Raw genomic sequence first — 23,955 nt, 5'->3', positions numbered from 1 at the left:
TGTTTAAATTCGTTGTCTTTTGACTTCTTTATAAACCGTCCTTCTAATGTGGATTGTTTTCTTCCCAAGTAACCTGATTATGCTGATCCTAGTTTAAATTTAACCTCTCAGATTAATTATTATGATCAGTTTACATATGTCAGAAATATTGATGGTTTGGATTTAGTTGTGTTTGCAGCCACCATAGACATATACTGAATCTTGTTTGAGAAATGTGATTTTTTTTCTTTTCTATCATTTATCTTTCCTAAATATAAAATGTATATTGTAAAGAATGACTTTCTAGGCTTTGTAACATGGTGCCTTTCTTTCTTCATAGATTTTGTTCAGACCTAGACTGATTGCTCTGTGGCCATTTTATTATTTTTTATTCAGTGTACTTAGCATTAAAATATTTCCACTTCAGTTTCAAGCTTCCTGATTAATATGAAATTTATGTTATTCTTACTATCAAAGCACCACGTATTCTGGTTTTAGTCACATAAATTTAATTTCAACTGTTGATTATTGAGTAATTCAAGCTGTTTCCCTAATTCCAATCTAGTGTTCATTTCTTAGTCCCCTTTGCCAGGCCATTGCAAATGGGATATAGCTACTCATTCTGTACTTCACTGCTGCTGCTTTATTGACTGGCTCCCTAGGTAATCTGTTGCCACCAAAGGTAAAGGACAAGAAGATAGGATGTGAGAGGAAAAAGTTCAGACCTTGTTTTTATACTTCCTACACCTTGGATGTGGTGTAAATTATTTGCATAGGAGGGGGGAAAAGGCCATTTATGCTGGAAAGGTAGTAAAAGTATTAAAATGACATTGTCACCCATAATTCCCAGTGAGGGGTAAGCAGATTATTTTGAGTGCTCTGTGAAATTTTATTTTCTCCTCCCCACTTATTACCAACCAACTCTGGCTAGCAGTTTGAGTTGTTTTGTTTTTGTTATTGTTTTTTGGCGGGGGTTCAGTATTTACTATTTTTAGATCACACTGATTTTTCAATGAACTGTTTTGTCCCTGCACTGAGCCTATATCAGAAAGTTGAAGCTAGTAGTGGTATGCTATCATAAATGTGTCCTCCAGACTCTGGGTTCATGACTTCACCTTGTTAGCTTCAGATCATCCATGGTGGGAGTGTTGACACTGTGACAGTTAGGATAGAAGAGCATTTATATTTCCTGAGCACCAGTTTGGTAGTGTCCCATTGATTAAAGGTCAACCATAACTTACTGAAAAACTTTTTTAAGACTCGAGTATATCTTAACAAAGTCTTTTTGCTTAAAACACATTTTAGTCATAGTTCAGAAAGAACTTTTAAAATATAGGGCAAATAATTATTTAAAGGAACCTAAAACTACATTCCTTAAAAACAAGTCAAGTGTTTGATAACACAAGAGGCAAAAATCCAATGGTTTCTCTCTTAAGTCTGTGAAGTCTTTTTTCCAAGTAAAAAAGTATAGTAACATTGGAAAACTTTTGCAGTTAATATTTTATCACTTGTAAAAGTGAGGTCATCTTAAAATTTTGTAAAATTAAATTTTAGCAATGCTGTTACTAAAATTGTATAAAAATATTTTGTCCATTAATAGTTTTTCTAGACTCTTATGAGTATGTCATTAACCTTCAGAATTAATAGATTTCTTTTGAGTCAAGTGCTGGTAAGGTATTAGTCAAGATACAGTGATAGAGAAAAGCCAAAGTCTAGAAACCAGGGGCCAGTTTAGATCCAAAGCAGTGTTAGGAATTTTCGAGATTATAATTTGGGGTTTGTCTGAAGGATTTTTTTTAGCTCTCAAAAGAAATGTATGTAAGATGAGCTGTCTTCCAGTGAGATTCTAATACTGTGTTCTAATTTAAGTCTGAACAGGAATTAAGAATAACTCAAAGTGAATTTGATCGTCAAGCAGAGATTACCAGACTTCTGCTAGAGGGAATCAGCAGTACACACGTGAGTGTTCATTCATTGGAAGCTCATCGGAACAAAAGACTTTGATAGCTCTAAACCAGTTTGGGGAGAGAAACTAGAACACCTTTACAGTCCTTTATCAAGGAAATCTAAGTTGCACTTTCCAAAATATGTGAGGAAATGCTTTAAATCTTTGTTTGCACCATATCACCTAGTTCTGTCACCCTCCACAGTTCCACTTGTTGGTATTTTTTTGCTAAGCAGTTTGTTACTGTGCTGTCAATCAATGTCAGTCTTAAGCCTTAGTAGGATGTTAGATGTGGTTCTCCCTCAATGCAGTACTGTGTCTCCACCTAGCATTTGCCGCATTAAGTAGAGAACAGAGCCAAGAACTGACTGTAACTTTCCTTTACAGGCACATCACCTTCGCTGTCTGAATGACTTTGTAGAAGCCCAGATGACTTACTATGCACAGTGTTACCAGTACATGTTAGATCTCCAGAAACAACTGGGAAGGTAGTGATTTCCTTTTCACGTATAAAACTCCATTTAAGAGAAGAAATTCAGGTTTTTGTGTATAAACTAATAGTAGAGATAAAAATGAGAAGAATTAAAGGCTCTTACTAGTTTATTTAGAATTGGACTTCCTTTCTTAGAAAAGTAATTCAAAATCTGAAGTAATAAAATATTTTAACCCCTTCTGAAACAGAAGGTTGTTAATAGGGATGAGAAGAAATTTAAATGACTACCTTTTTTATATAAAAAGGCATAAACGTGCTTGAGGATTTTTTTTCTCTCCTGCTACTGAATAATTTTTGCTGTTGGTTGAAGAAGATATATTGGGTCGTCTGAAAAATCATGACTCATTTTTGCAAAGAAAAACAGATCATGACTTTTCCAACAAACCAATAGTTGCAGGAACACTTTAAGTCACCATTAGAGATAAACTAATTTATAATTACTTATTATTTGTTTTCTGTATTTAAAAATTTTTTTGGAATATTCTGTAAGACCTTGATCCCACTAATGTGATTATTTTGAGTATAGTAATATGTATTAAAACGAAATGATAGTATGTAAAATGCATAACTCAGTCATTCATTAATCAGGTATTTATTGAATACCTGCCATGTTTTATATTCTGAAGTTATGTCGGCAGACAAAACAGGCAAAAATGCTTACCTTTATGGAGCTCACCTGTAGAGTGACTGTAGAAATAATGTACAAGGCAAATGTAGTCTCTCCTCTTACAACACTAAATAAGATAGGCCATTGGTGGACAACTCGTGGTAAGTGGAGGTAGACGTGCAGGGTATTCTGAGGGCTTCTGACTGACTTAAGTGCCTCTCACAAAGTTTCTCAGATAAATTTATTAGTATTCTAGATGAAGAAGGGGACAGATATAAATATTCCAGTGAAATATAAATGCATGTATATAAACAGGCCAGAAGAGGGACCAGCAGTTGGTGTAATGGCTATGTCACTGGACTCCCATGTAGTCAACCACAGTTCGAGTCCCGGACCCAGTGGCTTAAATTACGCCGGGCATGTGTGTGTGCATGCCCAAGATCCCGAGAGGAGAATGGAGGAGAAGAGATTGCGGCATGGCCATCCTCCTGGGGGGTGGGGGGGGGGATTTCTCGTTTTCTGTCTATCTCTTTTTGTCTTTCTGGCGAGCGCATGCACCCTATAGCAAAAAACCTCTCCAAAATATAATTTTTTAAAAAAAGGCCAGAGGAATGAGAGAACATGCACATGTACCCATGATCCTGGCCGACTTAGAAAGTCTGTGGGAAGGATCAAGGCTTGGGACCCTTTCCAGGGTCTGTATCATCTTCTATGTCTCGTTCCCTCATGAAAGAAACAAAAAAAGGAAACTTAAAAAAAAAGGAATAGTAGATGAGGCTAGCAGAGTTAAGCAGAGTTATGCCATTAGTGGCCTTTAGATTAAGTTAGATATGGAATTTGTAACTAATATACCAAAGAACCATTGTAGCAGGAGAGTGATACGTGACATTTGATGGAGGAGTACCAAGAAAAGTTATTTTTAAGGAATAAGGGTTAAGAAAAAAGCACTTCAGTGTTAATCTTAAAAATGAGATATGGCCTAGTATTATTAGTTATTCCAATAGGATTTGCATTCCTGTACATTTGAGGTTTTTTAGTGATTTTTACTATCAGAAGGCAAAACACCACTTTGTCTCCACATTATTATAACTACTACCAGCCCAAGAAGCCTTAATACTACTTCCTTTTCACTCTGTCCTCAAACCATGGGCATGCAGCAGAGGGGTTAGTTACCATTCCTACTTGCACAATGCTGGCAACTCGGTCATTCAAACAAAATCTCGTTATTGCTGTACTTTAGGGCAGGATTCAACATTTTGAAGTAAAACCAGTGCTATTATTCTAGAGAAGAAAATCTAGTTTGTCTCTCTGCCCTCAAAGAACCATATTGCTACTAAGGATAAATGACTGGAAGTGGGGCAGATTTAGCCTTTAATTTATCATAAGTTATCCTCTTTAAAAGATAGTACATAAAAATATTCAAATACAGACAAATTTCACACACCATCCAGATCTATGCTAACAAATTAAAGCTATTTCTGAAGAGTCAAACCAGGTTGTATTTTTAGTTGTTGTCACAGCAGTGTTCATAGTAGCAGTAACTGAGTAACAGCATTCACTTCTAGACAGTTTAAGTTGTGCACAGAGGAACATTTGCTTTTCATTTTTAAAATGCACTGTTCTAAGTATGGTGGATACAGTGTAAACAAACCAACCAAATCCCTGCCGTGGTGAAACATTCTGTTAGGGGTAGAGAGGAGCAGAAAATTAACACATATATAAAGTGCACAGTTCATTAGAAGGTGATAAATGCTGCAAAGAAAAATACAGCAGGGAGTACCTTGATGGAGAAAGATGGGAGAAAGTAACATACAAGCATGTGCGAGAAGATGCTCTGGGAGCGGGCACAGCAAGTACAAAAACCCTGAAGTGGAAACACAGCTGCCATGTGCAAGAAACAAGGAGGGCTTGGCTGGAGAAGAATAAAAGAAATGGAACTCCAACATGAAGGACTTGGGAAGCCACTGTTAAGGAAACGTTAGTCTTTACTCAGAGATGAGTAGCCATTGGAGAGTTTTGAGCTGAAGAGTGACTGATTTGAAGATTTTACAGTATCATTCTCGCTGCTGCATTGAAGATAGATATTGGAGGACATGGTGGAAATGTCATAGACCTGTTTAGAGCCTATTGCAATAACTTAGTTAATAATCCAGTGAGAAAATAGTGGTAGCTTGGAGAGGGTGGTTGTGATAGATGTGATGGGAGTGGTCAGATCCTGGACATATTTCTTTTTTTGAAGATGTTTTTGCTATAGGGCGCGTGAGCTTGCCAGACAGACAGAGAGAGACAGAAATAGAAAGCGAGAAATCACCCCCCGGGGGGATGGCCACGCTGCAATCCCTTCTCCATTCTCCTCTCAGGATCTTGGGCATGTACGCACACGCGCCCGACGTGAGTTTAAGCCACCTGGTCCGGGACTCAAACTGTGGTCGACTATGTGGGAGTCCAGCGACATAGCCATTATGCTAACTGCTGGTCCCAGATCCTGGACATATTTTTAAAGCTAGAGCCAGCAGGATTTGCTAAATAGACTGTGTGTGGAAGTTAATGGAGTCAAGAGTTACTGCAAGTTTTTAGACTGAGCAACCGTTAAGAGTGGAGTTTTGATTAATTAAAATGGGAATACTGTAGGGATAGCAGGTTTTGGAGATGGGGTGGAAGCACAGAAGATATATCAGAAACCCAATTTTAGACCTGGTAAGTCTGAGATATCTAATAAACATGTAAGTGGAGGTACATGATTTTAGAATTTACATGTCTGAAGTTTGGTGTGAGGTGGTAAAATTACAGGGGCTGCTTAAATATGATATCAAGGGTATTTAAATCTGTTGAGGCCAGATGAATCACCAAAGGAGTAAGTATAGTACTTCCCTGAAGTACTCCCGCACAGAGAGCTGCAGAGCCAGGCACAGGGTGGTAAGGAGTGAGCAGCAAGATAAAATGTAAGCCAGGTCTGCGGCCTGGAAGTCATGTGAAAAGGTGTAAAACTATCTGTTACTGGAGAGGTCAGGTGAGGTGGAGACCGAATTGACAGTTGGGTTTAGGAACGTCGAAGTCATTGCTGACTTTGACAAGTAGTTTTGGTGAAACCAACAGAGCCAAGTTTGTTTGCAATGTAAGGAACTGGAAGGAGAGGACATGTGACAAATTCCAGGGTTTCCAAGGCATTCTGGTATAATGAAGAACTGAGAAATGGGACAGTAGCCTGAAGAGAATGTGGGGTCCAGCAACATTTTATCTATTTTTTTAAGATGGGAAAAATAAGAGCCTGTTTATAAACTGGTAGAATAATACAGTTTATAGAGAAAACATGATAATGTGGTAGCCAAAAGGAAGAATTGCTAGAGTGATATCCTTGAAAGACAAAAGGGATGATTTTTTGTGCTTATGTAGAATTTGCCATGAGAAGGGGACCAGCAGTTGGCATAATGGCTGTGTTGCTGGACTCCCACGAAGTCGACCACGTTTCAAGTCCTTGACCCGGTGTCTTAAACTCACACCAGGCATGTGTGTGTGTGTTTGCCCAAGATCCCTAGAGAAGGGACTGCAGCATGGCCATCCCCCTAAGGGGGTGATTTCTCGCTGTCTGTCTTCCTCTGTCTTTCTGGCAAGTACATGCACCTTATAGCAAAAACCTCTCCAAAACAAACAAACAAAAAAGAATTTGCCATGAGAACAGACAGCTGACCTGTGGAAGAAGAGAAATGCCCAAGAGTTTCGTAATTGTTCTTTTCCCTGTTATTTAAAAAAGAAACAAGCTCATCAACTGAATGTGAGGGTTGGGGCAGAAGTCCTGTGATTTTAAGGATGGAGAAGAGGGCATGCAATAATCATCCAGGAAACGGAGGGTGAGAGTGAACAAACTAGAGAAATGCAGTGTCGCTGCCAGGCAGCATTGTGCACCCATTCGAGTTTCTTAGTCATAAATTGAATGTAAAACCGAACCAACCGGGTTTCTATTCTTCGGTCACAGTAGATGCATGGATACTGCATAAGCAAATGGGAAGGTTTTTACCAATCGAGCGCAGTGAAGTGAGGCGTAAGAAATGTGGGCATATGCTGCTTACAACAGCCACGGACGAGAGAGTGTGGGGCAGGTCCTGGCAGGCTTGCTGAAGTGAGAGCGCAAGAAGGAAAAAACGTGAAGAGTTAGAGAACGGGATGATAGAGATTATGGTATTAGAAGGAGTATAGTTATTAGAGTTGGTAATGTCTAGATGTGGCTTTAGGAATGGGTGGGTGCTGAACTAGGGTCAAATATACAATTACTAGAAGAGAATTCATGGATGTAAGAGGCTAAAGTGTTGAAAGGATTCTGTGTCTGGATATTAAAATCACCCAGAATTATCAGTGACCCAGGAGCTAAAATCATCTAGAAATAAAGGAAATGAGGCATCTATAGATGATTGCAACAAGAGATCGTGGCTAATATATAGTCAAATATTAATAACATGAAACTGAAAGATTGAGTAGAATCAGTTCAGGAAATCGTAAAGAAAAACAGAGGACTCCCATTCCATTCACCTCTGGGTCCAAAAGTAAGAGGAGTGTGGGAAATAAACACTAGTATAAGAGGGTGAGAGGGAAGGCTTGGAGAAGAGGTTAAAGATAAGCAACTTTGCTGTTGACTGACTAAATTCCAAGTGACACAAGGGTCTTAGAAAAGGGGAATTTTATGTTCTGGAGGGGTGAATTTTACCCACTTTACCAGATGAGGGATCTTCTATATTTTAACTAATAGGCTTATAAAAGTTTTAATATGAGTATTCATAATTTTTTACCTTAGAAATGGTTGAGTTAGTATGATTATAGGACAGCATTTTATACTGTTTTTCTTTTTTTTTTTTTTTTCTTTGTTTTTTTGAGAGGTTTTAGCTATAGGGCACGTGCGCTCGCCAGACAGACAGAGAGACATAGAGACAGAAAGCGAGAAATCACCCCTCCCCCCGGGGGGGATGGCCACGCCGCAGTCCCTTCTCCTCCATTCTCCTCTCGGGATCTTGGGCATGCACGCACACGCACCCAGCGTGAGTTCCAAGCCACTGGGTCTGGGACTTGAACCGCAGTCGACTATGTAGGAGTCCAGCGACATAGCCATTACGCCAACTGCTGGTTCCCTACTGTTTTTCCATTTAGGAGTATTTGGGAAATGGTAACCTTAAAATAAATGGAAAATTGTTCAAATTGTTAATCACAAGATTAATCACAAGATTTCACATACAACTTTTTTACCTAAAAAGTAGAACAAGTTAAAATTGTGAAATTTACCCCGTCTTCCTAATGTCTTCTATTTCATTATAGTAATCATCATCATACATAATATTTTAATATCTCCTTACTCGTTATATATCCTTAAGGGAATGGTGTCATTTCATCTTCATGTCTTCAGCTTGTGGTAGTATTGCCAAACATGTAGAAACTGAGTAAATACTTGTCGTTTGAATGAGTGAGAAAATACGGTTGGACCAGTTTTATAAGGAAAAGGTCCAGGTATTCAAATATTTTTCAAAGAATTAACCCAGAAAGCTTTATTCTTGTGGTGGCATCTAATATTTAAGTAGTTTCACATTTATATTTTTATTTTAAAATTTATAAAGGAAAAGAGTAATAAAACACATGACTAGAAGTTTTTGGCAACATTTTAAGGATAAACTTTTTCTGGGAAAGAAATAGTCATTGTATGTGTTTTTGTTTTTAATTAATATTATAAAGACTACTTTAAAACTAATTTTCAAAGATTTATGTTTGAAAACCTACTGAATAACTGATCCAACAGAGACAAAGAAGCCAGACAGCACAGTCATTAAAGTCTTAGCATCTGTAAATCTTATGCCAAATGTAGAGAGGTTGATAGAAAGTAAACAGTGCCATCAAGTGGTGGTATTAGGAACTTTAATCACTTGGAAATAAATAATTGGCTATTTTCTTTTCAATAGTTTTCCATCCAATTATCTGTGTAACAACAATCAGACTTCTGTGACACCTGTACCATCTGTTTTACCAAATGTGGTCGGCTCTTCTGCCATGGCTTCAACAAGTGGCCTCGTAATGTCCTCTCCTCCCAACCTCAATGACCTAAAAGAGTGTAGTGGCAGCAGGAAGGCCAGAGTTCTCTACGATTATGATGCTGCAAACAGTACTGAATTATCACTTCTGGCAGATGAGGTGAGTAATGTGGTATGAAAGAAAGCCATAGCAAGAATTGACATGCCTTCTAATGTGACAAAGTAGAGCTTCCTCATTAGATATCTAAAAATCACTTATCAGGAATCATTTATCATTGATTTTTAAATTACATTAACATTTTATAACATTTTAATCACTGTTCTTTAATATGATAGAACATCACAGAATAGTTAGAACATTTAGCTGCTAAATAACCTGAAGATCTGTAAAGCTGCCTCCACTAAAATCCTTTACCTTGCAACATAATTGATCATGTTTAAAGTCCTTTGAGGGTTAATAGTTTTAAGCAAATTAATTATAATTCTGATCAGTGTATGTGCTTATCTGCAGTATAGTTAATAACTGGAAATACTTTATTTTGTAGGTGATCACTGTGTTTAGTGTCGTCGGAATGGATTCAGACTGGCTAATGGGGGAAAGAGGAAGCCAGAAGGGCAAGGTGCCGATTACATACTTAGAGCTGCTCAATTGAATCGATGGACTGTGGAAAGATCCCCATCACGACACCATATTTATGTACAATTAACTCTAAACAAAACAGGTTTCAGTATCTTCCATGTTAATGTCTTAAGAGACTGAAGATTAAATACCAGCCATCAGAAACTGGCTTTTCTGCCAATAAAGTTGCATGGTAAATATTTCATTACAGAATTTATGTTAGAGCTTTCATGCCAAGAATGTTTTCTTAGAAAATTCTCTTTTTACTGAGGTTTCACTAATAAGCAGCTTCTACTTTTGAGCCCCAACTTAAAGCAGAACTGTTTTCTACTGAATTTTTCACTAACAGCAAGCTTTTTCTTTATGTAAAATAAATTTATTGTGAATTGATATCAGTGACTCATTTATTAGGTCTAATTAATAGCCAAAGAGTAAAATTAAAATTTGTTTTAAGTTTATGGTTTAAAAAGAGTTCTAGGGTATTAGGATATAAGCCTCTTTTGTGAAGAATGTGTTTCTGAGTGCTTCCATAAACAGAAATCCAGTTTTACAATGTTTACCTTGTTTCTCAGCAGAAAACAAATTGATTTCGATACTATGTTTTAATGGGTTTTTTTTTTTTTTTTTTAGTTTTTCTTTTTAAACACTACTGAATGATTTTGTTTTTAATTTATGAACAACCAGTCCTTACCATATTTCTCTGATATATTTGTAGTTAGGGTTTTAAAACATTTGAAATAAATTCAGTTCACTAGACATAATGTTTTTAAGATTATTCAGTCAGTTCAGTTTAATGCATAATAGTTGGATCCATTGAGAACATAATGCAGTAAAGAGAATTTGTTTTTATTAAACAACAAATCTATATAAAAATGTGGACTAAAGTAGCTACATTCATTATAGAGTAAATTATATGCAAACAAAATATCTTTTGGTTACTTTAATCCTACTATTAAAGCTGAAAATTTGGGTCATTTGGTGGTATGGTGGTTAAGGCAGCCAGATTCCACATGGCTGAACCACATGGTTTGAGTCTCAGACCCATCAGCTTGGAAAACATGCTGGGCACATGTGCATGCCCAAAATCCTGAAAGGAGAAATAGAGGAAAAGGGATTATAGAATGATCATCCCCCATAAGGGGTACTTTCTCACTTTTTTTGTTCTTGGTCTCTAGCAGGTACATATGCCTCTAGCAAATTAAAAAAAAAAAAAAAAAACTTAATGAATGTAGTTTATCTTGGTCAGGATCTCTGGTTATGAAGCACAGTAATGAAATCTTTAGTGACACATTTACAGCCAGAGAATTGCTATTTGGGCCATTGATATGATTCACCAGTTGCTGTTAATCAGCAAATTGGCTAATTGTTTCTCTGTTAAGACTTCTGTTCTCATTCATTCTTCAGTAAACATTTATTGAGGGCCAGATACTGTACTGATCAACTGGGAATTCCTGAACGACATGTACACAGACTGCCTCTACAGAGCAGAAAGACCAGGAGAAGGTACAGAAAAATAAGCAATTGTCCTATTAGGATTAGTGCTTTGATGGAAGATACAGGGTACTAGATTTAGGAGTCACTAAACTCAGATTTGAGGGGAGAGAGTTTGGATAGGAAGTGTTCCTGGCAAAAGAGAAAAGATGTGCCAGACCTGGAGCCAAGACAGTGCAAAGTAGCTCAACCTGGCTGAAGTGTGAATGCAAACGTGCAGTTCCTTTGTTCAGAGAATGTTAATCTAGCAAAACTTGGGGGGGGGGGTGCGCTTTAAAAATGAGTACTTAAACACCATTTTAAAATACCCTTTTTGTTAAGAACTAATGAAAACTGGGTAAACATGTTGATAATTTAGTTCACAATTCAAACTTTAACAGAAGTTGTTATCCTTTTATTTCTGTGCTATGAGATAGCGTCCTCTCCAATTTTATAGTTGTACAAGACTTTTAACTTAGGCTACGAATTGCCATATTGTTAAAGAGCTCTCAAACCTGTTCAAGCTGATTAGTTTTCTAGAGCCAAGTAAATGAAGATTTCCCTTTCTCAGAAAGGAAGTTCTTCAGCCTAGAACACCATATTGTATTCTCTAAGTTCAGATTTAAGCTTTGAAAGATCATATAAAAAATTCAAATCAACTTAAATAGCAACTATAAGTTTACAGGAAATAGAGTAATAAAGAGAGAGTATGGGTAATGGAATAAAATGAAATGGTCCTGTTTGCAAATTCAGTCTTCCTCTCATGCTCTGCTCTCTGAGCTTCACCTCAGAAGTATGATTGCCATTTCCTTACCAGTAAAGTGGGAATAATAATAATGCCACTATAGTGTCGTTAGGAGGATTATAGCAATTGTTACCTTGTGTGTTAGCTGCTTTTTAAGGCAAGGCTTGGCATGTGATAAACATTCTGTAGATGTTAGTCTCCCCTTGTTAGCTCCTGTAGCTTCCTGACCTACCCAGATAAGGGCCTTGTTAATAACTGTATACCAGAGATACCTCTTGTACACCCATACTTCCTTTCCTCTTTAACAATTCTGTCCCCCTTCCCTTAAGTCAGAGCCAGATCTAGGTGTAAATTCATCACGGTCAATGTAAATGTTTTTATCGGAGTTTCCTGTCAGGTAAATGTTGATTATAGTAACCCAGTAATCTACAGAGACCTTCAATAATATTAAGGTTGGAAGATTTTTGTACCATTGTCTAAATCTACTGCAACATGTAGACTTAGGTTTACTGCTTTTTATTTTAATGGGATTTTATTTGGTCAGTTGGATTTTATTTTATTTTGGTTTTGGCTTATTCTAAAGTCATAGGTTTAGTTATTACTCAGGTAAAAGCCTGTGAAGTTTCTTAGGCATGGGAGAATAAACTGAGAAGCCTTTGAATTCATGATCCAATTCAGAACTGTTTAAATAGGCTCAGTGCTCCTAAGCTTAATCTTAAAGAATGCTGTCTGTGAAGGATGCACATGTGAATCACACAACAAACTTGGCAATAGTTATAGGCTCTTTTACAAATAGGGGAGGAGGAAAAGTGATTAGATCATGTCTCCCTTTGTCCTCAAGGTATTCTAACCTAAAAGGTCATAGTGTTAAAACTTTATATGGTGCTAATCAGAAAAATTTGTATAGCAGATGAGCTTCCTCTAAAGGGAAATATGCCTTGCTCTGGGTAATCTGAGAAATAAGAAACCTGAGGCAGGATCCCCAGCGGGTTAATGCAGATCCTCAAAGTCTGTTACCTTCCCCCAGAACAAAGGGACAAACAGACTGGGCAAGCTGGGTCTGAAAAGACATTTCTGAGACAAACTGGAGGGAGAAGATGGTTGAGGGCAAGACAAGTCACAGACTTATTTATACCCGTAGAGACCCTGCTCACCCTCAATATTTTGTTAACAAGATTCCTGAAAAAAATTCCCTACCTCTCAAACACCTAAAATTTTGAAATCTGTTGCCCTATGATATAGGACTTCAGTTGAACAAGTATCCGTAATAGAGAGAGGGTTTTAAGTTTGGCCTGTCGCCAACACTGCCTCAACCCCTTCTCTGGGTGATTGACTCTTACCTCATGATGTGATTCAAGAGTGGGACAGGCGTTCCACAGCCATACCTGCTCTTTCTCCCACATTACAGTCTTCTCAGTAGAGCAGTGGTTCTCAGTGTGAGGCCCAGCATTGCCTGCAAGTTGTTAAAACATGCTAATTGGGGTCCAGCAGTTAGCAAAATGGCTATGTCGCTGGACTCCCATGTAGTCGATCACGGTTCGCGTCCCGGACCCGGTGGCTTAAAACTCACGCTGGGCACGTGTGCGTGTGTACCCAAGAGGAGAACGGAGGATAAGGGATTGCAGCGTGGCCATCCCCCCTCGGGGGTGATTTCTCGCTTTCTGTCTCTCTGTCTCTCTCTGTCTGCCTGGCGAGCGCACATGTCCTATAGCAAAAACCTCTCAAAAAAAAAAAATGCTAATTGCTATTTCCAAGTACTTTCCACCTTAATTTCTACTTATCTTTTGTCTTCAAGGGCCTATGGAATTACTCTTAATCTTTCATGTGACAGCTTTTTCAATATTTTGAGATTAAAAACCAAATCTTCTGATCTTTACCGTGTTCTAGCACTAATCATAATTGTAATTATATTGTAATTTTTATAATTTATTCAGTATATATCTGTCACTAGAATGTAGGCTCCCTGACAGAGACTATAGTTCTTTTCATCATAATTAAATCCCTAACTCTTAGCACAAGACATTATACATAGTATGTACTCAATATTTGGTGAAGGAAAGAAAAAAATGCAAATTCATAAGACTTCCCTAAGACCTGCTGAATCAAATTCTGGGGGTAGGGCCAGCGATCTGTTAGAACAAGCCAGTTGAGTGAATCTGTTGCACTCTGAAGTCTGAGATCCACTGCACTAGAACTAAGAGAAATTGCATGTTACCTTCAGGCCTACTATCTGACATCACTTGAAAAATTCTCCTTGCCTTTTGTAGCCTTTCAGTGATACTGCTCTCCTAAGTGTAGAGGAATCTTCTGGGCTATGGATATGAAGGTATAAAGATACGCTTAGTGTAAGTAAGAGATAACATTGCTTAGAATGCTAGTACTTGGTTGCTGAGGAAAGTTTCTAGAAATGGATACCTTTAGTCTGGAAAAGGGTGAGCACTACCACCACCCACGTTGCCTCTCAGCACAGTGCCTTTCAGTTGGTGACTATTGAATGCCAGCCACTTCACCCTGACAAATCACTAAAGCAGTGTTACACTAACGTGTACATCCTTGTCCCTCTTAGGATGCTGAGCTCTGTTCTCATTCCTTTTTCAAAGGAGACTTTTAAAGGATTGTTAATGCTTTTTTATAATACAAGTCATAGCCATGTTGGAAAAAAAATTAAAATATAAAGAGATTAAAAATCACCTCTAATTCCATCATCCAAAAAGAACAACTGTTAATTATGTATATGGCCTTCCAGACTCTCTTCTGTGCATTTATAGATTTTTTTAATGGGATCAAGTTGTACATACTGTTTTGTAACTTTTTTCCACTCAATAGTACCATGAATATCTTGTGTCAAATATATTTCTACATCTTTTTTAATGGCTGCATGATACCCCATCCTTTGTGCCACATTTTATTAAACTGCCGTTGAATTTTTAGGTTTTCAATTTTTCACTAATAAACTGCTTTAAAGAACATGGTGTTGCTAAATCTTTTATCTGTCCCTAATTATGTCATTGAGATAAATACTTTGAATTGGAATATGCCAGTTTTTAAAAGCTCTCATCACTTATTGCCATGTTGCCCCCTAGAAAACTTTCAGTAATGTACATTTTTATCATCATTATATGGAAGAATACTGTTTCATTTTGGAGGGTTTCCAACTGAATGTTCTTGGTGCCTGGGGTTTAAAAATAAAAGATAAGAGGCCCGCAGGTGGCATGGTAGTTAAAGCACTGGACTCCTGCATGGCCAATGGTAGTTCGAACCTCAGGCTTGGCAGCTTGAAAATCTGGGTGCATGTGTATGCATGCCCAAATTCCCAAGAGAAGAGATTGCAGCATGGCCATCCTTTCAGGAGGTAATTTCTCACTTTCTGTCTCACTGTCTGTCTCTCCAGCGAGCACACATCCCTATGGCAAAAACCTTTAAAAAAAAAACAATGAAAATAAAAGGAAGAGAAAAAGACAAAAATAAAGATCAGCCTTAGATTTTTCAGACATGACATCATTTGCTGTCCTCCCTCCTATCATATGTTTGGTGATACCCCCAGAATGTTTGTAGTACTAGCTGCCCTCACTTTTATTCAGTCTCTTGGAAGCATGACCTCTCTCACTTTTGCAGAGATAGAATAACCTTAAGTGGTCTTATGGAAGCTTTGGTGCAGGTGCATCCTTGATGGATTTAGGGAGCATGGCCATAGTGGGAATGCAGGACTTTGGAAGACAGGCAGAACACTGGCTTTCTCTTGGTTGCCTGACCTCATGTCAGTCCTTAAACCAATTTGAGCCTGCTCATCTCTAGATGATAAGAGTGATACAAACCTACTTCATAGGTTGAAAAGATTAACCATATTATGAGCAAAGTTGCTGACATCTAGTAGATAATCACTGGATTTCCAGGTGAGTTTGTTAGAGCAGTTGCTATTGTAACCTCTTTGGAGTAAATACCACAGCCATTGCCAACTCTTCCTTGACTATTGTCATTAAATGGACATCAGTATAGTGCTGAGCCTAGGATAACTTACAGAATCACTCATTTTTCAGTCAACTATTCAAGTAATTAACAGGATACAACTATCAGACAATATAGAATGGAAGATTTCAAAATTCCCGTGCTTTAAGAGCAATGTATTAAAGTGATAATCATTTATTTTAAATGGTGAGGGGACAGTGTCAGCCTGATTTCCCCTCCCTGCTTCGTAACTGAACTTGGCACCAAAAGTAATTGTTCATGAGAAAAGTCACAAAAGCATCCCCATGAAAGGAGAACACAGAATTGGTGAGACATTCAGAGAAGTACCTGCATTTTTTGGTGTTTTTTTCTTTCATAGTTTTTTTTTTTTTTTTTTTTTTGCCTTAGGGCAAAAATTCACATGGTTGGGGATGGTGGGGGGATGAAGAAGAAACACAGTGAGAAGGAAGGTGAGAAATCACTCTCAGGGGAAATGGCCATGCCACAATCCCTTCTCCCAGAACCTTGGGCGCACAACGTGCCTGGTGTGAGTTTCAAGCCTCCAGGTCCGGGACTCGAATCACAGTCGACCATGTTGGAGTCCAGCAACATAACCACTAAGCCTTCTGCTGGCCCCAGTACCTATATTCTAAAAGTTGCTTAGCAGTATTTCCAGAGATGTCCCAGGGATAGGCCCCAAAGACCAACCCACTTTAATTCTTGCCTGAACCCTGATTTTCGTGGGTTTTTTTTTTAGGTTTTTGCCATAGGGCACATGCATTCACCAGAGAAAGTGAGAAATCACCACCCAGGGAGATGGCCACACCACAGTCCCCTCTCTTCCATTCTCAGGATTTTGGGCATACATGCACATACACCTGGCATGAGTTTCAAGCTACTCAGTCCAGAACTTGAACCATGGTCAGCCATTTGGGAGTCCAGCGCTTTCACCACCACACCACCTATTGGCCCCAAACCCTGGTAAATTTAAATTAGCATCTGATTTGTTGATTATAACTCAAACTACTTAGGTTTTAAGTAAGGAAGGATATTTAGGAATCAGGCTTATGCTAACAGGATAGTTCCGTGAGTGAGAGACAGCATCCTCAACAGGGTTTCAATGCCATGATCCACCCTTAGTCTCAGGTAGCCCCAGGTCATGAGCAAGCAGGCACCTAGCATACTCCGAGAGGTCTCTGGGTGTTAAGCTAGATCCCCATCACGAGTCAGCCTCAGAGTGTTGCATTTTGCTGCTGCGCCATTGTCCAGCCCCCCAAAACAAGACCAATTACAGACTGATTAGAGGTAAAAGATGAACTACTGCTATAAGCAACTTTTCTGAGAGCCCAATGCGCTAGGATTTAGGGCACATGTTTCCACCTAGTCCCATGTTCTAGTGAGGCTCTCTGAAACTCAGACCTATGGTAGGGAGTTCCCACTGACCATGTACCTTGGTGCCTGTTTGCCTTTTGTACATAATCTTTTCTGTTCAAATCCACCTGAAGGCTCTCTACTCCTTTGTCCAAGTTAATTCAAATTGTTCTCTGTTAAGATATTCTGGACTCCTTCAGAATTGTACACACATGCATACACACAATGTAATTTGTCACCTGGAATTGCAATTTCTTGCTTAGTTTAGCTCAAGGACAGAAACTTTGTGTTCCCTAAACCACAGCATACCTAAAGCTGAGTTTCAGTAAACCCATTGCTACTTACAGCATTCTCATTTCTACAGGAGATCTATTCATTGTTCAGAGTGGGTGTTATCATATGTATTTTCTGTAAGAAATGTTGGCCCTTTCGGACATCAGTATCTCAAAAAATGCATATCTACTTTTGTTGGAGAGCAAATTTTATAGTGCTCATCAGTGACTTGCACATTGCAAAACAGTAATCTATGGAATGCACTTTCACTCTTTATACTTCAAATTTAGGATCAGTCACCTCAAAGTACGATTGAGATTTTTCCACTGTTAAACTTCCCTGTATACAAATCAGCTAAAATGGATTAAATTTCTCTCTTTCCAACCCCTCACCTCTTTTCCACCCTCCCATTTTTGCACTTCTGTACATCTTTTCCATTTTTCCAATAGGTTTAGATGGGAAGATATATACCACATAACAGGAGAAAGGAAAACGTACAAAGAGAGAAGGATAAAATAGTTGAAGAATGTATAATACAAGACGCTGCTTGAGTGCTATTTGTAAGTGACAAGTCAGACTCAGATTTCTAGGAGGAAACTAGGAAGCGTGACCAGATTTCAAATTGACCATTCACATATAGAAACATCCTGGTTGCTCAGGAGACAGCCACTCCTGAAGGAGAAGCACTCATAAAGGAGGCACTTGAGGACATCAGGCATCAAAGCAGAATTAACTTAAGATGTCAGCATTCTTGTCCTGATCCAGGGATTAAATCTTATGCGACTGCTGTGTTGAAGTTTTCATCCAACGGGGAGTATAAATGAGCACGAGATGATTATATGGACATCCTGAAATACAATGACTCTGAGCCTTCACCTTTTAAGTCATTAGGAAGTGAAGGATTCTTCTGTTCTATATATTTCATGTATTTCTGAGAACCTCCAGGGACACTTATGTCCAAGAGTCAATGTTCTTCACCCTTTTACCTGTTGGTGGAGAAGGGCCTTCTACCCCATCTCACACTCCAACCCCAGTTACCTTAAATTTTTTCTGTGGCCACTGCCAATGAAGCTGAGGTTTGGTGGGCTGAAAGTTAGTAAAACTGGAAGGTCACCACTGGCCTCTTATGTAGCATTCTACGGAAGTGGGTATGGAATGTTGCTTTGGTTAATGTTTGATTGGCAGTAATAAGACTGTTCATCAAGACTCAAAATCTTACCTCGGTTATCTGATGGGGTTTTTTTCCTCAGTGATTCACCTAATGGGGGCCCACTGCCTAGGCAACCTTTCACAAAAGGGCTGTTATGAAGACACTATTCTAATTACTGTCCCCAATCCACCCCTTTCTTCAGAGCTACCTACAGCCCTCAGTTTCTGGCGCATTACTGCCTCGGACAGAGATGGAAGACAAAGCACTGAGACATGACAAGACCATTTCTTCCTTCCCTGCCATGCTCAGTCAAGGGTCTCTCAGAAAGCACAGCTTCTGATGCACAAGAGTTCTCTAAGTTTACATATAAAAGTTGGGACCAGCAGATGGCATAATGGCTATGAAGCAGGACTCCCATGTAATTGACGGTGGTTCAAGTCCTGGACCCGGTGGCTTAAACTCACGCCAGGTGCATATGCATGTGTGCCCAAGATCACAAGAAGTGAATGGAGGAGAAGGGTGTGGGGCCTGGCCATCCCCCCGGGGGCTGATTTCTCGCTTTCTGTCTATCTCTCTCTGTCTTTCTGGCGAGCACACGTGCCCTATAGCAAAAACCTCTCCAAAGATTAAAAAAAAAAAAAAAGTTTACATATAAAAGTCAATTCTTCCAGGAGAAAGCCCACACCAGGATCTGTTGGTGGAGAAGGGCCTTCTACCCCATCTCACACTCCAACCCCAGTTACCTTAAATTTTTTCTGTGGCCACTGCCAATGAAGCTGAGGTTTGGTGGGCTGAAAGTTAGTAAAACTGGAAGGTCACCACTGGCCTCTTATGTAGCATTCTACGGAAGTGGGTATGGAATGTTGCTTTGGTTAATGTTTGATTGGCAGTAATAAGACTGTTCATCAAGACTCAAAATCTTACCTCGGTTATCTGATGGGGTTTTTTTCCTCAGTGATTCACCTAATGGGGGCCCACTGCCTAGGCAACCTTTCACAAAAGGGCTGTTATGAAGACACTATTCTAATTACTGTCCCCAATCCACCCCTTTCTTCAGAGCTACCTACAGCCCTCAGTTTCTGGCGCATTACTGCCTCGGACAGAGATGGAAGACAAAGCACTGAGACATGACAAGACCATTTCTTCCTTCCCTGCCATGCTCAGTCAAGGGTCTCTCAGAAAGCACAGCTTCTGATGCACAAGAGTTCTCTAAGTTTACATATAAAAGTTGGGACCAGCAGATGGCATAATGGCTATGAAGCAGGACTCCCATGTAATTGACGGTGGTTCAAGTCCTGGACCCGGTGGCTTAAACTCACGCCAGGTGCATATGCATGTGTGCCCAAGATCACAAGAAGTGAATGGAGGAGAAGGGTGTGGGGCCTGGCCATCCCCCCGGGGGCTGATTTCTCGCTTTCTGTCTATCTCTCTCTGTCTTTCTGGCGAGCACACGTGCCCTATAGCAAAAACCTCTCCAAAGATTAAAAAAAAAAAAAAAGTTTACATATAAAAGTCAATTCTTCCAGGAGAAAGCCCACACCAGGATGGAGAGTGAAATTAAATTATACTGGTGGACACTTTGCAGACCTGAAACCAAGGCACCCCTTTGTCCCATAACCTCTCTTCATGATAAAAAGTCTTCTTAGTGGTCATAATACTTTAACCAGCACTCTGGCTTTGATTAGGACAATCTCACATCCACATATTTAAATATATTTGAACTTCAGTGTTGGGAGTAATTGAGTTCTACCCTATTGCTAGGCTATAATGTGTTACTATTCTGCCCAGACAGACTGTCTTATTGCAAAATTACCAAGCCCAGTAATCAACACCATAGATTTCAGAATCAAAGAAGCAAAATTTCAAATCCCAACTCTGGTACTTTTTAGCTGTGTCGAGTGATGTAACCTTATTTACGTAACCTCAATTCTTGTATCTTCATCTATAAAATACAGATTGAAATGCTTATCTCCTAAATTTTTAGTAAACAGTCGTTCTTAAAGTGTGGTTCTCAGACCAGCAGCAACAGCATCGCCCAGGAATTTATTGTAAATGGGAATTCTCAGGCCTCTACTGAATCAGAAACCTTAGGGATGGAGCACAGCAGTTTGGGTTTTAGCAAGGACGAGGGTGATTTGATGCATATCAAAGTTGGTGAACCACTGGTTGTAAAGATTAAAAGAAATAATGCAAGGCCAGTCCCATAGCACAGTAGATAAGCTCTGTGCATAGGGAGGTGGATCCCACATGGCCAACTGTGGTTCAAATCCCAGCCCTAATGACTTAAAAGATAAATTGAGCATGTGTGCTCAAATCCTGACAGGATGGGACAATGGGGGAGAAGGATTGCAGCAGATGTGTCCTCTCTGGCAAACACATGTGCCCTCAAAATAAAAAGAAGTCATGAAATGAAATAATAAATGAAACAATGCACATAAGGGCCTGACCCAATAACTGGGATATAATTTTAAAAACTTAACAACTGCTAGCTTTTATTATTATTATTGCTATTAGGATCTCTAAAGTAATGACTGGACTTCATACTTTTCAGCCGAAGTTCCATATATATTTTTCATAACAAAGCTGCTCATAAGAGTTTGGCAACTGAAAGTTTGAGATTAAGATCTCTGATGAGATTATAGAGTACAAATCTCTATATTTTAGTCAATGGTGTAGAAAACAAAATATTTCTGAATAAAAATTAACTGAAATCTGTATAGAAAGTCACGCCATCTCTGCAAAAAGGAGTACTTGAAGAAAAGGTCAACATTGTTCTTGAAAAATAGTCCACAGTTAGCTTCTACATATTGAAAAATGAGACAGTCATGGGACCAGCAGGTGGCATGGTGGTTAAGGTGCTGGACGCTCCCACATGGCCGACCACAGTTTGAGTCCCGGACCTGGTGGATTCCTTTCTCACTTTCCCTCTCTCTCTTTCCTCCTCTGTGCCTCTCTCTGGTCAAATTAAAATAAATGAGTGAATAAATAAAATTAAATAAATAATTTTTTAAAAAAAGAAAATAAGTAAAAGAAAAATGAGACAATCTATACCTAGAATACAGTCATGATCATTTTGACCTGCAATTTTTCAAAGCATATGTTATCAATTGCATGATGTGGTTATAGAAGAATTTCTATCTAGTTCTCATAAAACAGCCAATCTTATTCCACGTAACTTCCTGATGAATGCTCAAGATAAATTTGTTTTATTATGTAACCATTGGAAACTAAATGAATTTACCTTCTACATAGGGTGTTTAGATAGAAACCACTTACATGTTTCAGGAGACTAAAATAATTGTGGTTTTAAATGAGTTCATTATAAGCCATTCTTTCTAAGAGCATTTAGATAGCGAGTCCAGTAGAAATTAAATTTGTGGTTATGTTCCCTCAGGCAAATTATTCACTTAACCTCTCAGGCCCACAGATTTTTCCATCTGTAAAATTAAAGGATTAAACTAGATAATCTGTAGGGTCCTCTAGCTCTTATGTCCTGCCATGCTCTAAACAAGCCAAAGTTCTGCATGTTTTAATAGTAACTAATGCTAACTTCCAAATTATTATATTGATTAACTTGAACAATAGGAACAATTCTCCTGGCAAGTAATTGATGGGCCGTTTTCTCTCTTCCTTTTTTTTTGCATAGAAAAATACGTCATGACTTTCCTGACAACCTAATATATTTTAGAGTTCCTCAGTTTAAGTTGTCTAGAAAAGGCTCCAATACCTCACAAGAAATTCCTTTAGAAATCCCTCTCTACCTGGACTGATCAAGATCTCAGGGGAAAAGGACCCGCTTGTGCTCAGACATTCTAACAGGTTCTGAGGAAAAAAATCAACAGTGGCACTCAGTCTTAGGAGTTACTGGGCTTTTACAAAATTGAAAAAAAAATTCTGGCATTTATTGAGCCCTTTGTGTGCATTTCCTTTATTAGACCTGGTGAGAAAGTATACTGCCCCCATTTTACAGACGAGGAAACAGAATTAAGGGAGCCACGGAGTCAGAAAATGGCAGAGCTGGGTTTCATTGTCTTCCCAACTCCAAAGCCCAAGCTCTTTATCAGTGTGTAACAGACAGTTGTCTTTTGCTTTTGTTGTTGTTGTTTTAAACTGTATTTGTCCTCTAAATATGGCCAACAATCATTTATTTCCTGCACTCCATCAGGGTGGTAACTTTTCTTGGTGCAGAAAAGGTATTGCTCTTAACATAAGTAGCTATAAACTAACTACTGCCTGACCAACTAAAAAAACCCTGTGGCCCCCCATGGTGCATACATTGTTAAGACAATGTACAGGCTGGGTCCAACCTGCAGGCTGGGACCACAGGGCAGGACCTGGGGTTGATTCCTGGTCCTACCTAAATGCTGGGTGCAGTGGTGCATGCCTATCATCTCAGCAAATTCAGGGAGGCCGACACAGTAGGATCATGACATAGTGAGATCCAATTAAAAACAAAACAAAAATTAACTCTACACAACTCATCAAGCCAAGTGGGGATCTGCCAGCCCAAATACCCTCACACCTGAACGTGCAGAGAAATCACCGTTGGCTTAATTCGCAGTTCTCGAAGCGCAGTCCCTAGAATCTCTGAGGTGAGAGCCAGCTATCACAGTTTAATAAGCTCTCCAGGCGATTCTGATGCATGTATCCGAGAAGTGCTTGTTCCGAGCAGAGGAACTAAGACTTCTTTTATGTCTTTCACTTTAAAGCCAATTCACCTACAGAAACAATGAAAGAGAATAATGGCAGGTCCTCAAATATCTCTGCAAGCTATTAAATTAAACCGAACTGTAATACCACTTTACTAACTTCATCAATTCTATAGGCCGTTCACTAATGCGAAATTTGATAAGCAAATGAATATGCTCCGAATATCATTTTGCTAGGAATGCAAAGCAGAGGGGTAGGGGGGAGGAGTCCATGAATTCAAAGAATTTATTCAAAAATTCAGCTGTGAAGGAATATGCTCTATATATTTGACTTTTATTGGGATAAAAAATCCATATAATTTTACCATTTCTTTCTAGGCAGAGTCTTAGTTTTCACCAAGGGGCTTATATGCCCTAGTTGGCAGGACAGGAGTATATCATTTAAAGATAGGTGCCATTCGTTGGCATCCATCCTGTGCCAGTCACTGTGGGGAGTGCTTCACATATTCTCTAATTTCCTTCTTGCACCAACACTATGAGTAGATTTCTCACTCTGCAAATGAGAAAAACCAAGGCTTAGATAAAGACGTTAAGTGCAAATCTACTTTGCTCATTTCAAGGTCCTCGAGTTTCTAGAGACAATAAATTTCCTGAACTCACCTCCCTTTTCCTCTCCTTTCTCTTCTCTTTTCTTTTTTTTTTTC

The 23,955-nt window shown here is 38.9% G+C and overlaps 1 protein-coding gene across 4 annotated transcripts in view; it reads left to right on the top strand.

Moving 5' to 3' along the window:
• The window catches only part of SH3GLB1 (SH3 domain containing GRB2 like, endophilin B1), a 26,715-nt gene extending 16,657 nt beyond the window's left edge, over window positions 1-10,058 (top strand). For all 4 annotated transcript variants that reach the window (XM_027768760.1, XM_027768759.1, XM_027768758.1 and 1 more), the window contains 4 exons: window positions 1,849-1,938; window positions 2,312-2,412; window positions 8,961-9,189; window positions 9,575-10,058. In XM_027768760.1, the coding sequence (XP_027624561.1) occupies window positions 1,849-1,938; window positions 2,312-2,412; window positions 8,961-9,189; window positions 9,575-9,682 (528 nt within the window). In that variant the 3' untranslated portion in view covers window positions 9,683-10,058. The remainder of the gene's footprint in view (window positions 1-1,848; window positions 1,939-2,311; window positions 2,413-8,960; window positions 9,190-9,574) is intronic.
• The last annotated feature ends 13,897 nt before the right edge of the window (window positions 10,059-23,955 follow it).

Source organism: Tupaia chinensis, unplaced genomic scaffold, assembly GCF_000334495.1.
Source record: "Tupaia chinensis unplaced genomic scaffold, TupChi_1.0 Scaffold147417_1, whole genome shotgun sequence".
In the NCBI taxonomy this organism is placed as follows: domain Eukaryota; kingdom Metazoa; phylum Chordata; class Mammalia; order Scandentia; family Tupaiidae; genus Tupaia; species Tupaia belangeri.
Note: the sequence above shows the minus strand (reverse complement) of the source record. Positions and strands in the feature narration are given on the sequence as shown.